This window comes from Emys orbicularis, chromosome 13 (genome assembly GCF_028017835.1).
Source record: "Emys orbicularis isolate rEmyOrb1 chromosome 13, rEmyOrb1.hap1, whole genome shotgun sequence".
Lineage (NCBI taxonomy): Eukaryota > Metazoa > Chordata > Testudines > Emydidae > Emys > Emys orbicularis.
The window spans coordinates 43,310,271-43,323,832 of record NC_088695.1 but is presented as its reverse complement, the minus strand read 5'-3'; the positions used below and the strand labels follow the sequence as shown (position 1 = coordinate 43,323,832).

General features: G+C 44.5%; 1 protein-coding gene across 1 annotated transcript in view; it reads left to right on the top strand.

Moving 5' to 3' along the window:
* Positions 1-12,794, top strand: part of CACNG4 (calcium voltage-gated channel auxiliary subunit gamma 4) — a 56,933-nt gene extending 44,139 nt beyond the window's left edge. Inside the window, exons 3-4 of the mRNA XM_065416105.1 lie at positions 8,228-8,368; positions 12,256-12,794. Coding sequence (XP_065272177.1) covers positions 8,228-8,368; positions 12,256-12,794 — 680 coding nt within the window. The remainder of the gene's footprint in view (positions 1-8,227; positions 8,369-12,255) is intronic.
* Positions 12,795-13,562: the final 768 nt, after the last annotated feature.

Genomic DNA, 13,562 nt, shown 5'->3' with positions numbered 1-13,562 from the left:
AATCCAAATACTGCAAGTGGCCCCAGACCATATAATGGCCCAAACCATAACCCTGGGAAAATCTCAATACTCACATCACAGTGATGTCAATAAACGTGACTTATATTCGGGAGTGGGAGACCAGGCACTTTGGCTCCAAACACACCCCAAATTGCAGTGGTGTAACTTGGGCCAATCGCTATAACAGATGAGTCAAAAATGGGCACGATTGTGAGTTCTCTAAAGTCACATCAGTCCAGCTCTGTTTTTTCAATATCAAAACCAGGGGTATTTGGGACCAGGGGCCCATTTCATCAAAATCTCTTAAACTCCGGAGGGGGGGTGTGTGTGCCTTTTTATGTGTGTAGGGAGAGAAAGGTGGGTAAATAGTTCCAGGTTCAGCCCTGCTAACCCATGTGGAAAAAACTCTCATTTGAAAAGTATACTTTGTGGTCAGGTCACTGCTCTCTCACTCCTCCTCCTTCTCTTCCCTTTCCCCTTCGCCCCCGAGGTACTTTTGAGAGAGTACAGTTGTCTGGCCAGATGCAAAGTCATTGCAGCTCATCATAGGTCTCAGGGTGCCAAGGGAGCAGTTCCCTGCTCAGTTATCTCAAAGCACGTGGAGTTCAGTATCTGGACATCACTGAGCCTGCAGTAATCCATGGGAAGTTGCTTGTTAGAACCACTCCCCTGCCTAAAGCCCAGACTTTTAAAAGGTATTTAGACAACTAATTCCCATTGATATTTCAATACCTTTGAGGCTCTGGGTCTAAGTCCCTTTTGAAAATGGGAGTTAGGGGCTTAAGTCATTGATGCACTTTTGAAAAATGTACCCCGGTCTTATATTTGTGTAAAGTCATTTGCAACTCAGACCTTTGGAAAGTTTTAGCCATTTGGTTGTGAGATCTGGCACTTGCAAATCATTACAGTAATAAGGGCCATATGGGTGCCTAGGTAGACAAACAGAAGTGGATATTTTTCCATTATTTAGAATAAGGATCAGACCATCTGTGGCATCTTTGCCATATCCCCAACCCTTATCCGGAATGTCAATATAATTCACCACATATTTTTCTCAATTTTTTGGCATTAAAAAAAAGTTGAGCTCATGTTTTAAGTCCTCATCAATTTGCAGTTAAGACAGGGTGGCAGGAAGGGAAGCCCCGTTTATGTGTTTTGCCGATGTTGAATTGTTCAGATGAAGGGCATCAAAAAGCCACAGCGGAATGATCACATTAAGCTCAGAAGGTTCACAAGATTTTTCAGGATTCAGATGGTGGCTAAACGATGTACAGCCTGCTTCACTGATACCAGCATACTGTAAACAGGCAAAAGACAAATGAAAAGGTTTCACATTGTTAGTAGTATGGGACATTAATCCAAAGCCCACTGAAGTCAACAGACTGACTGATTGATCAGAGAGAGAGAGAGAGAGAGAGAGAGAGAAAGGGAGTGTGTGTGTGTGTGTGTGTGTGTGTGTGAGAGTGTGTGTGTGTTTAAAAACCCATGTGATATCAAGAGACTTATATACACTTCAATTTTCCTATTTACCATTGAGACGTCCCACTAAATAAACAAATGATAGATGCCATCACTGCTCACATGTGCACAGAAGACTTATACTCAACCTTTTGTGGGAAAAGTCACCCCACTAGGTATAGGTTTAAAAAAATTTCCTCCACAACCCTGCACAGAGACTTAAAAAACAGATAACTTCTTACTATGTTGTGCTGTGTTCAGTTGACAGGAGTATAATTTCTGGAGCTACCACAATATAACAGCTGATTCCATAGAGAACACACCAATCCAATGGAGTTGCATTTGTGTAACTGAAAGGAGAATTTGCCCCAATGTATTCGTAGCACTTTGTCCATGGACTGCATGACAAAGGCCTTGTCTACACTGCCACTTTACAGCGCTGAACCTTTCTCGCTCAGGAGTGTGAAATAACACACACACACACACCCTGAGCGATGCAACTTTCAGCGCAGTAAAGTGGCAGTGTAGACAGTGCACCAGCGCTGGGAGCCATGCTCCCAACGCTGTTAGCTACTCTCCTCATGGCGCGACTACACAGCCACGTTAAAGCGCTGCCGCAGTGAACATTGGCAGTGAAGACCAGGGGCAGTTCTATGTATTTTGCCGCCCCAAGCATGGCAGTCAGGCGGCTTTCGGCGGGTCGCCTGCGGGAGGTCTGCTGTTAGTGCGGATTTGGCAGCATGCCTGCGGGAGGTCCGCTGGTCCCGTGCCTCTGGCGTACCTGCCGCCGAATTGCCGCCGAAGCCGCGGGACCGGCAGACCTCCCGCAGGCATGCCGCCGAAGGCAGCCTGATTGCCTCCTTCACGGTGACCGGCACGCCGCCTCCCCCCGTGGTTTGCCGCCCCAGGCACGCGCTTGCTGCGCTGGTGCCTGGAGCCGCCCCTCGTGAAGACATACCCTAAGTAAACACATTCCAAACATGGAATAAACTGAATTTATTTTGCTCCTTTGATCTTCACACCTGCATTCTGTCCACTAATCTAACTGGTAAATGTAACTGCTAAGGTTAAATCCTGACAAGCAGTTCTCCTATTGACATCATGGTTGTTGTTTTTTTTAATAAAAAGAACGCTGCCATAAAAATGTTTTAATTCCTCCACCCACATGTGGTAGCTAGGATAAGGCGAAAGTAGAGAAAAGGAATTATACTAGTCAGAGATCTGAGATTTGCTACGATGTATGCAGTCACGGATCAATGATGGTTTTAGAGTCCACTATCTTGCAAAGCATCAGTTCTAGAAACAAATACCAAATACCACTGGAAATGGAAAATAGGGATTCCTTGCTTTTCAATTATATAAAGCCTTCGAGCCATGGCAGTCTGTAAAGTATCTGACCTGAAAAATCACAATAATGTAAAAAAATAATTTAAGAAGTTTTCAGTGTGTTTTAAGTACTGACTTTACTGTCACACACTGGTACCTGTTGCGTTGGATTGCTGTAGCTACTTTGTCTCCTGATAACTAAGGCAACCTGGCTTTACAGGTGAAAGGAATTGACAATACTACCAATGAAATCAACTGTAACACTTTAAACACCAACAAAATGAGCTTTTCCTTAAAACATGTGCCATAAACAAAGCATGTACTCGCAAAGCAGAGTAGAGAGATTTTTGTTGGCTCTTGTATGGAATGACAGCATCACTCATTCATATGATTTGTTCAATAAATCTGTTAGTCTCGAAGGTGCCACAAGTACTCCTGTTCTTTTTGCGGATACAGACTAACCTGGCTGCTACTCTGAAACCTCTCATATGATTTGTGACTCTCCCACTCACCAGTTATCCCAGCCAAACTGTGTTAAGATAATAAAAGTCAAGTAGGTGAAAGAAAAGGGGCATTATTTTCAAAAAAGAAGATCTGGGTTCTGCAGAAGTGTATCTGCTCTTCCACCTGCAGCTACTGCAGGTGCTTGTGGAAATCAGGAAAATATACATCTGACTGGCAAGTTATATGCAATGTTGCTGTAGCCATGTTGGACCCAGGATATTAGAGAGACTAGGTGGGTGAGGTAATATCTTTTATTGGACCGACTTCTGTTGGTGAGAGAGACGAGCTTTCGAGGTCACACAGAGCTCTTAACAGAAACACTGGATTTATTACAACAATCTATAACCCATTTAAATCACACACCCCTGCCAGCTTCTCCCCATGACTGGAAAGGTGTTAAGGGGCCACTTTACACTGAATGGTCCCTTGAAATATGTGTTAATTAGTTATGCTAAACAATCTGTTCCACCTTGTATTTAGCTGTGACACTTGGAGTCAGGGCCAGCTCCAGGCACCAGCTGAGCAAGCAGGTGTTTGGGGCGGCCAAGGGGAAGGGGCGGCAGTCGGGCTCTTCGGCGGTGGGTCCCTCGGTCCCTCTCGGAGGGAAGGACCTGCCGCCGAAGAAGAAAGTGGCGCGGTGGAGCTGCCACCGATCGCGATCGCAGCTTTTTTTTTTTTTTTTGTTCCCCGCTGCTTGGGGCGGCAAAAACCCTGGAGCCGGCCCTGCTTGGAGTACATTTCCCAGATGGGAAGGAGAGCTCTACGGAGCTTGAACGCTCATCTCTCTCACCAACAGAAGCTGATCCAATAAAAGATATTACCTCACTCACCATATCTTTCTAATCTCCTGGGACCAACACAGCGACTACACAGCTAAAAATGAGTTAGGCATCCAGCCTGAATAGGTGCTTTTGTAACGCTCAATAGGCAGCTAGCTGTCTATTTAGGCACTTAAATACCTTTGTAAATACGGCTCTTAGACTGTGAACCTGCAAACTGCTCCACAGGCAGACCCCCTCTGCTCAAAGGCCCCGATTCAGCAAACCATCCCTGTTCAGCACCGCACTTAAGCATAGGCTTAACTCCTATTCCCATCAGTGGAATGTAAGCATTTGCTTAATTGCTGTGTGAAGTTGGGGCCCCAGTGAGCCCCACTGAATGTAATGGGGCTCTGCATTGGCACAGAGCAGCTTGCAGGATCGGGGCCTGTGGGTAACTGCATGCATTTCTGCAATGCATGCACGTAGCAGTCGGGAATTGCCTGTGCAGCCAGGGATGCGCTGTTGCACAGTGGTCTGCAGCTTCCATTTTTGAAAATGTCACCCACACTGTTCATGTAGCTACACCCTTCCAGGGGAAAGTAAAAGCCAGAACAGAAAGGTAGGGCTTTCTGAGCCCTGGGTGAAGAAGCGCGGAACTGTGCTGCAGTTTCTTTACCACCGGAGGTGTCCTAATGGATAGTGGTGCAAAGAGACAGGACAGTAAACAAGAAAAAAAAATAGAGGAGAAAGCAAAAACTGGATTCCCTTAATATTTTTTGATGTGCTGTTATTTTATTACCAGTATGGGGAGCCATACGTAAACTCTGCACAGTTCACATGAGCTGCTTTTAAATTTCAGGACCAAAAATACATGTTGTAGAAGGAAAACTCTGCACTATTGTGTGGGAAGAAAATGCCATGTTTTGACTCTCTGTGTGTTAATTAACTAACAAAGCAAATATTATCTGTGGTGCTAATTATTAGGAGTAGACTAGCCCACGCTGTGAATTTGGCTTCTGTAGCAAGTATTCTCTAGTAATAGTGGAACATTTTAAGGAAGTCCTTTTAGTTTAAGTGAAATCATAATGAACAGCATGAATGGGGGAGGGGAATGAGTGTGACTCTTTATTACTAAGAATTTTCTGCCTGTGACAAAGATATTCATGAATGACTAAGTGTTTGGGTGCCCACCTCCAAGCACCTTAAAGGGTGCTGATATTCCAAGGGTGGGCACGCAACACTTTCTGAAAAATTAGCCCCCTTTAAGGCATCCCAGGATGGGCACTCTACAATTGAGGCACCTAAAAAAAAATAAAAAAAATCACTATTTGCTTTTGAAAATCTTGGCCATTGGTCCTTATATTGTATGTTACGTTATACACCACAAATAAATGGGGACAATAGAGTGGAGTCCCAACGTTCAGGATGCCCTGGGGAATGGCCCCATTAACAGGACATGCAGATTACAGAACGCACCGTCTACGCTGCACGGCCTATCCTGGCCTATCCCCCAGTGTAGACACAGCATGTGCCAACAGAGACACAGCATGCGCCAACAGAAAGAGGAGTCCCGCCAACATTGGAACACCACCACCCTGAACGACATTGGCTTGGGGCAGCATAGCTCTCTTGTGGTGGTACAGCTACAGTGTGTGTGTGGGGGGGGGGGGGGTTGTTAGCACACTTGTTACCAGGGTATGAGGTTTTCTTCACATCCCTGACCAATATAGATATGTCAGTACAAACTTTACGTTTAGACGAGGCCTAAAAAGCACTGCCTCTGTCAGGGAAGCTGTAGAATCCATTGTGTTACTTGAGAGGCACCAAGAGACAGGAGGAGACACTATCTATGATAGCAACAGGAGAGGTGGGTGAAATTTTTCAGGTGAAACTTTTGGTGAAAAATGCAGATTCGGGTCAAGTGAAACATTTTGCAAATTCACCGAATTGTTTTGATACCCAAAAAAAAACCAACCCTGAAACAATTGAAACTTCCAATTTTTTTTATTTGAAACAACTTTTCATTTCAAAATTTGCTTTAACTTTAATTTTTAATTAATTAAAAACCTTTTAAAGAAGCTCCACGTCAAAACAAAATGTTTCCAACAACCTGAAACAAATACCTTCCACGTTTTGGAATTGCTGGCAAATAAAAAAAAAATCAGTTAGTCACACAATTTCTAGCACCAGAGCTTGTGTGAGCTGCATGTGCTGCTTTGAGACTCTTAAGCTGACGGTAAAACGAGTGAAGTGATTGTGTGAGAAGCAAAATAGAAGGCAGGAGCAGGAACAGGTGTAGCAGATCATGTATCCCAGCAAGAAATGAGCAAATAATGGAAATATATTTTCTTTGCATATTCATCCTAAAACTAGTTCAGGCTGCCTAAAACTGGATCCACAAAGCAACTCCAGATAGTTTTACATTATTTTATCTGAACCACTTTTATAACTGCTTAGAAAATATCTCCAGCATAAACAGCCTTATGTAGCAAAGATGCCAAGTATGGCAGGATGCAAACTTTTCTCACAACTACAGTTCAAAACAATTGTAAGTTCTTTGGGAAGGGAGGGTCTTTTTGTTCCATGTTTGTACAGCACCTAGCATGGTAGGGTCCTGGTCCACGAGTAGGCCTCGTGCAATGCAAATAATACATCATGATGGTGGTGCCCACGCCTGCTCCTGTTGCGGTGCATGAGAGTTTTTGTCATTCATTACCATGGGAGCAGGGTTGAAGCCTAGGAGAGCTCTGGTAAACAGCCAGGTTAGCAGGTACTTGGCTAATGTGGGCAAATCACGGCCACCGAAACTAAAATGAGAAACCTCAGCTACGACATCTGGCCATTTCTCCTCGGGAAATGGGGGGCCTGGCTCACCATGCCTGCCAAACAAGGAGATGGGCCTCGAAATTTCACCCGAGAGACAACACATCCTTAGTGCGACACATTGCAGTTAGTGTACTAGATTTCCATTACTCACCACTAACCAAGTCCTTTTGCATTGTCTGGGTCCCCACTCTGTACTAGCCACCACCAACCCCACCCCTTAGTGTCCTTATGCCTTTGTGCCTCCGCCGTGATGATTTCTCCTTCTCCGTTTAGCACATTGACCTCTCCGTGGCCCTTGTTACAAAACCTCCCCTCCCCCTCCCCCTCCCCCCCCACACCTTTATCCCTCTATGTTTTTGTTACAATTCTTGCTTTCTGGAACAGTTTAGTCAGTGTATTCCCACACCCCACCCCTCTTTTCTTTTTTGTCCTGTATCACTATTTCTAGCGCATTTGACCATATTTCTTCCTCCTCCTTCTTTTATTTGTGTATTCAGCCCACTTCTTCCTCCTGTTTCTTGGTTTAAGCTCATTTCATTTGCTGCATTTGTTTCCCCCTCCTCATTCCCTTCTGTTGCTCTCTAACCTAGGGATGCCCTGGTTTTGATGCCTGGCCTGCACTGGCGGTATTTAAATTCTCCCATGGTGACTTAGATACCATTGTTGGTGGATGGCCTGACACTGCCTAACATATAAATAAATAAAAAGCGTGACAAATGATCCCAATTAAATGCAAATATTCATGATACACTAGTCTCAATATCTTCCTTTCTAAAAGTCAGGGAGCTTTGAGTCCATTAATATTCTACAGCTGACAGAGAGAGATGCTAGCAAGACTGTGACATGAAGACAAAGGGCTTAATTACCTGAATTTGCGGATGTCACACATGTACCAAACCACATCTACATCTCATAAAGCTGCCCACATGGTATGATATAGTTAATAGTCAGCTCAGGCATTTTTCAGTGCTTTTGCCTGCAAGATGATGGGGGTGCGTCTCTCTCTAACCTCGTTGGCCGGTGCGTTGTCAAAAACGTTCCACATGCAGCAGCATCAAAAGGCAGATTATGGTAATAGCTCCAAACTTGCCAGCAGAAAACTCAAAATATTTAGGAGCAGCCAATGAAAAGTGTACGCCGTCACAATCACTTTGTCTCCATCACATCAGCCATCGGCTCATGACCTTGGGTCTAAAACCCTGCCTCCACATGCAAACGCCGTGATGGTGCCAGGCCAGCAGGGGCTGAGGGTCACCCTGAGGAAATGTGCCTTGTGATCTCTATGCTAGCACCTGAAAAGGGATCTGGGCTAATTATTAACTGTCATGTTTTTCCTCTTATATATCCCTCAGGTATTGTCCGTGCCTCCAGTGTATTCCCCATCCTAAGCACAATATTGCTATTACTGGGAGGACTCTGTGTCGGAGCAGGAAGGATTTACAACAGTAAAAACAACATTATCCTCAGTGCTGGGATTCTGTTTGTTGCAGCAGGTACGTTCTTGCCTGAAATTTATTTATTTAGTAGCATCTCCTTTCTAAATTGGAAATGCAAACACATAGACGCGGCTCAGCAGATAAACAACGCCAGCTATACGGCTGCCTGCGGTATGAGCTGTGAAGTGCTGAGAAGCAAAGGCTGGGATTTCTAAAAGAATGGCACCAAGTGCCCAAAACCCATCGAATTGGAAAGTGGAGGAAAGATGGCCCAGCGTTCATGATGCTAGCCTGGGACTTTGGAGACTTGACGTTCAAATACTTGCTTTACTGTGGGCTTCCTGTGTGACCAGTGCAACAATTTATCAAGGGTCGTGGTGGATTCTCCCATCACTGACAATCTGTAAATCAAGACTGGATCTTTTTCTTAAAAGATCTGCTCGAGGAATTATTTTTGGGAAGTTCTCTGGATTGGGTTATATAGAAGGTCAGACTAGACAATCACAGTGGTCCCTTCTGTCCTTGGAATCTATGAAAACCTTGGGAACGTCACTTTGGCCCAGACCCACAAAGGTATGTAGGCTCCTAACTTCCATTGATTCAATTAGGACCCTAAATACCAGAGTTGTGCCTCAGTTTCCTATTTGTAAAATTGAGATAATATTATTTCCCTATCTCATTGGGGTGTTGTGAGGCTAATTACATTGAAGGTGCTCCAATACAACACAAAAGGGGACCATGTAAGTACCTTAACTAGACAGCATCTAATTCCCTTGGGCTCTTTTGAAGTCCCAGCCAGATGTGTAACCCTCCACATCGCTCATTTTAAGGACATTTGTACAAATGGCCCTACAGTGTTTAGGATACATAAACGCAGTTTGCTGCAGAAGGAGATGGTCACAGCAGGACACAAAGAGGTCAAATACTGTTTCTTAAAACCGCTTCAAACTGCACCAAGCCTATAATCAGAGACTGGAACTGGCTTCTCAAGGCTCATTGCTTTTCACACATAAGGATTCTGGATGACAAGTCAGAATTAAAAGCCAGCCAGTAGTATTTATAATTTGTTGTGTTTAGAGATTGAGGCCAAGCCGGGAAAGCGGGGAGGGAGACTTGGTCAGCCGAGGGACTGAGATATTTCCCATGAGAGCCTCAATGGTTTGTGGCCTGATGAGGATTTGTCCATGGATTTTAATGACGCTTCTCTTTGGCTCTTGAATGTGAAATGGTTTTTAAAATGAGAGTTTCCAGCTCAGCAGGTGGGCTTTCCACATTCTATCTTGTTACCAAATGACATGTCCTCTTTCAGCATCTGTGCACCGCAGCGTAAAGAAGAGCATAGCAGCTTACTCTAGTAATGGGCACTTTAAAATACATGTATCAGTGATAAAACACATATCCAGTCTCAGCAGGAAGCTGGCTAACCCATCTTTTTGCATGGGATGCCATATCAAATGACATCAGAATGTTAGGCGGAGGGACAGCTCAGTGGTTTGAGCATTGGCCTACTAAACCCAGCGTTGTGAGTTCAATCCCTAAGGGGGCCACTTAGGGATCTGGGGCAAAGTCAGTACTTGGTCCTGCTAGTGAAGGCAGGGGGCTGGACTTGATGACCTTTCAGGGTCCCTTCCAGCTCTAGGAGATGTATAGGTTAGTATCATGCTATGCAACAGATCCACAAATGGGGCTGCTGTGTATAGGAGAAATCAGAGTTAAATCCAAATGACCACAGAAGGTTCAAATGAAACCATCCCCTGCGAGCCATGTTTGAAATCCAAAACTAAGTTTTGCAAATGGTCCCTATGTTAGAGGCCAAACTATGGCCACACTAATATGTTGGAGGGGCTAAGCTCACAGTTTGGCAAATGAGCCAAACTAAAACTGCATCAACGTCAGGCTGCCTGAAATCTGCAGCTGGACCCAAATTATGAGGTCTCAGCCCATCTCAACAAATGACAGTGGGAGAGATTTGAGAAGTGAAACATACCTTGCAGCACACAAGTTGCAGAAATAGCATGCAGGGATAAATACCTTGGTGATGCATTTTATGAACATGCTAGTGGATTTCTAAGAGCACAGGGGCTGAATGAACACAGCATGGGCATGCGTGAGCTTCCTCTCAGACTGCCAGAGGCTTACAAGAGCTCCCTGGATACTTACGTAACTCCCAGCAGTTTCTGAGCCACATAAAGGAGCACATTGAACCTCATCATCTCCAGCAAGGTGTCTGTGTTCTGGTTTGCCATTGCCAGATTTGGTACAAACAGAGCAGATGGCACGCTGCATATCAGCCCATTTGATCTGTTTCATGGATTTCCTTCACACGTTGTAAGCTCCTTCTGCACTTTTAAAATGTGAAATGGTATCGTATGATTCTACTGTAATTGTGTCTAGCATTTTATAGCACACAGGGCCAAATCCTGCCTGCCTTACGCACGCCAAACTTCTCCTGAAAGCAGGAGTTAGCTCCCAGACTATACACAGAGCTTCAGGGACTTGCCATTTCCCATCAGATGACTAATAGGTGGGGGGGGATCCCTTTCTGTTCTTTTTCCCAGGAGTTCAAGGGCATCAACAACTTCATCTTAGGCAAATCTCATGACAGAAACTAAGTTCTTGAAACATTTTAACAAGGAAATCCTGGCAAGGCACTTAACCTAATGAGTTTTTCCTGAAAGTGACATTTCACTGCCCTTCAACTAAGGCCAGTAACACAAGTGTTTTACACTTTGTTAAAGACATTAGGTGGCCATGTGGAATCTGAATCAGGCACCTCTCACAGCCTAGGTTTTTCTTTGCTCCAAGCAAGGGCGGCTCTATGTATTTTGCCGCCCCAAGCACGGCAGTCAGGCGGCTTTCCGTGGCACGCCTGCGGGAGGTCCGCTGGTCACGCCGATTCGGCGGCATGCCCACAGGAGGTCTGCCGGTCCTGCGCCTTCGGCGTCCCCGCCGCCGAATTGCCGCCGAAACCATGGGACCGACGGACCTACCGCAGGCACGCCGCCGAAGGCAGCCTGACTGCCACCCTCACAGCGACCGGCAGGCCGCCCCCCGTGCCTTGCCGCCCCAGGCACGCGCTTGGTGCGCTGGTGCCTGGCGCCGCCCCTGGCCCCAAGTATAGTGTCAGAAAACATCGCCTTTGATATCCTAGCACATTTTCCACACTAGAGACATCATAGAGTCAGTCACATTGTTAATATCTTTCCTTAAAGCTTCAGATGAAGTATGCAGCATTTAGATGAAAAATCCATCCAGATGGAGGATAATTTATTTTGATCAAGGTGAACAGCTATAGCCCTGGGCTCACAATGTATCTTTATTACCACTTCTGAATATTATAAGGCCACTAAACCACATTAGCCAGTTCTGACTTGTCACTGCTTTGTCACCATTAACAAAGAACTATGGGCCAGTCCTGCTCCATCCAAGTTAATGGGACGATGCAAGCAACTTGTGAGACTGTGTGACCCAATGGATGGGCCATTGGCATGAGAGTCTAGAGATCTGGGTTCTGATTCTGCCCTGTTATGTTATTTTGGGTAAATCTCAGTGTCTCATTTTCCCCATCTGCAAAATGATACTTTTCTTCCTTTGTGAAGCACTTTGAGATCCATGTATGAAAAGTCCTACGTATCCCTGAACCAAATTTCACTGAAGTCAATCAAAATATTTCCACTGACTTCAATGAGGGTTGGCTCAGGCTAAGAGTTATTATAAACTATTCAGTGAGATCATGTCTCTAATTTCTAGTAGATATTTTTATGCCTACCCACAGACAAACTTTTGGGGTTGTTTTTAAGTTTATGACTGCTGATATATTGTTTTACTATAAATAAATGAAATCTTGCCTTGTAGCAATTTTAAGTTTTCTGATCTAGAGGGCAATTTTGTTTGAGTTTCTGCCTTCCCACCTGTAAAGACTAATTTTTTGTTTCTTTTTCCAGGACTAAGTAATATCATAGGGATCATTGTCTATATATCCAGCAATGCAGGTGACCCAAGTGACAAGAGAGATGAGGACAAAAAGAACCATTACAACTACGGCTGGTCTTTTTACTTTGGAGCTTTGTCTTTTATTGTGGCTGAAACCATAGGAGTACTGGCAGTGAACATTTACATTGAGAAAAACAAAGAGTTGAGATTTAAAACCAAGAGGGAATTCCTTAAGACTTCTTCCTCTTCCCCTTATGCCAGGATGCCAAGCTATCGGTACAGGAGGAGGAGATCCAGATCCAGCTCTCGATCTACAGAGCCTTCTCCGTCTAGGGACGTTTCTCCAGTTGGCATGAAGATTGCCAGTTCCATCCCTATGAATGAAATTTCCATGTACACTCTGTCCAGAGAGCCCTTGAAGGTTACAACTGCAGCCAGTTACAATGCGGACCAAGAAGCCAGCTTTCTGCAGGTCCACAACTTTCTTCAGAAGGAATTTAAAGAAGGACTCCACATCAATATGGTTAACAGGAGAACGACACCTGTCTGAAGGGTTTGCTTTCTCTGTCTTTCTTTTTCAAAGTGTCAAAACAGAATAGAGCCTTCAAAAAAGAGAAGGAGCAATTTAAAATCCTTCTCAAAACAGGACATGTGCTAGGGTAGCAAACGGAGACCTTGGAATACTGGAATGGCCTAAAGATATTGTACATTCATAGCTGTTTTAAAAGCTATTCGGAGTTTGTTTCATTAAAGTTCCCGATGTCACAAGAAAGTGAAAGCAGCTCACGTCCCTGCAGTTTTGTAATGTATACAATGTGTCAGAGAAACTGGAAAAGAGTTAGTTACCAGGGCGTTTTAAAGAATTACAGAAGAATTGCAATGTGATTTTTTTTAAATAAAGTCTCTTAAAATAATCATAATTCATGGTCAAGTCCAAAGCTTATCACAAACGGAGCCTAATGCAGCTCTTCAAAACTACGATCCAGTTTCCTTTCACACAGGGAAGAGGGAGCAGAGGTCTGTCTCAGAAGCAACTGCCTCCTCCAGAAAATAAAACCTAGAAGGCAAAACTATTTGCAGCCATCTTGTGCTATTGAACTGTAGCACACCAATGTACTGCATGTTGCAGCATTCTACAGTGGGCGAGCTACAGCGGTCAGTACTGCCTCCACTGTTAGATCCTTGTGCAATAGAACCAAGGAGCTGATGGAGCCAATGCAGATGAAGCAGTGAGCATAGGGTGGATGCATTCTAAAATAATGAAATGGTGCGGAGTTAAAGCGGAAGCTGCTCAAACGTATTTGCAAATATCATTTCT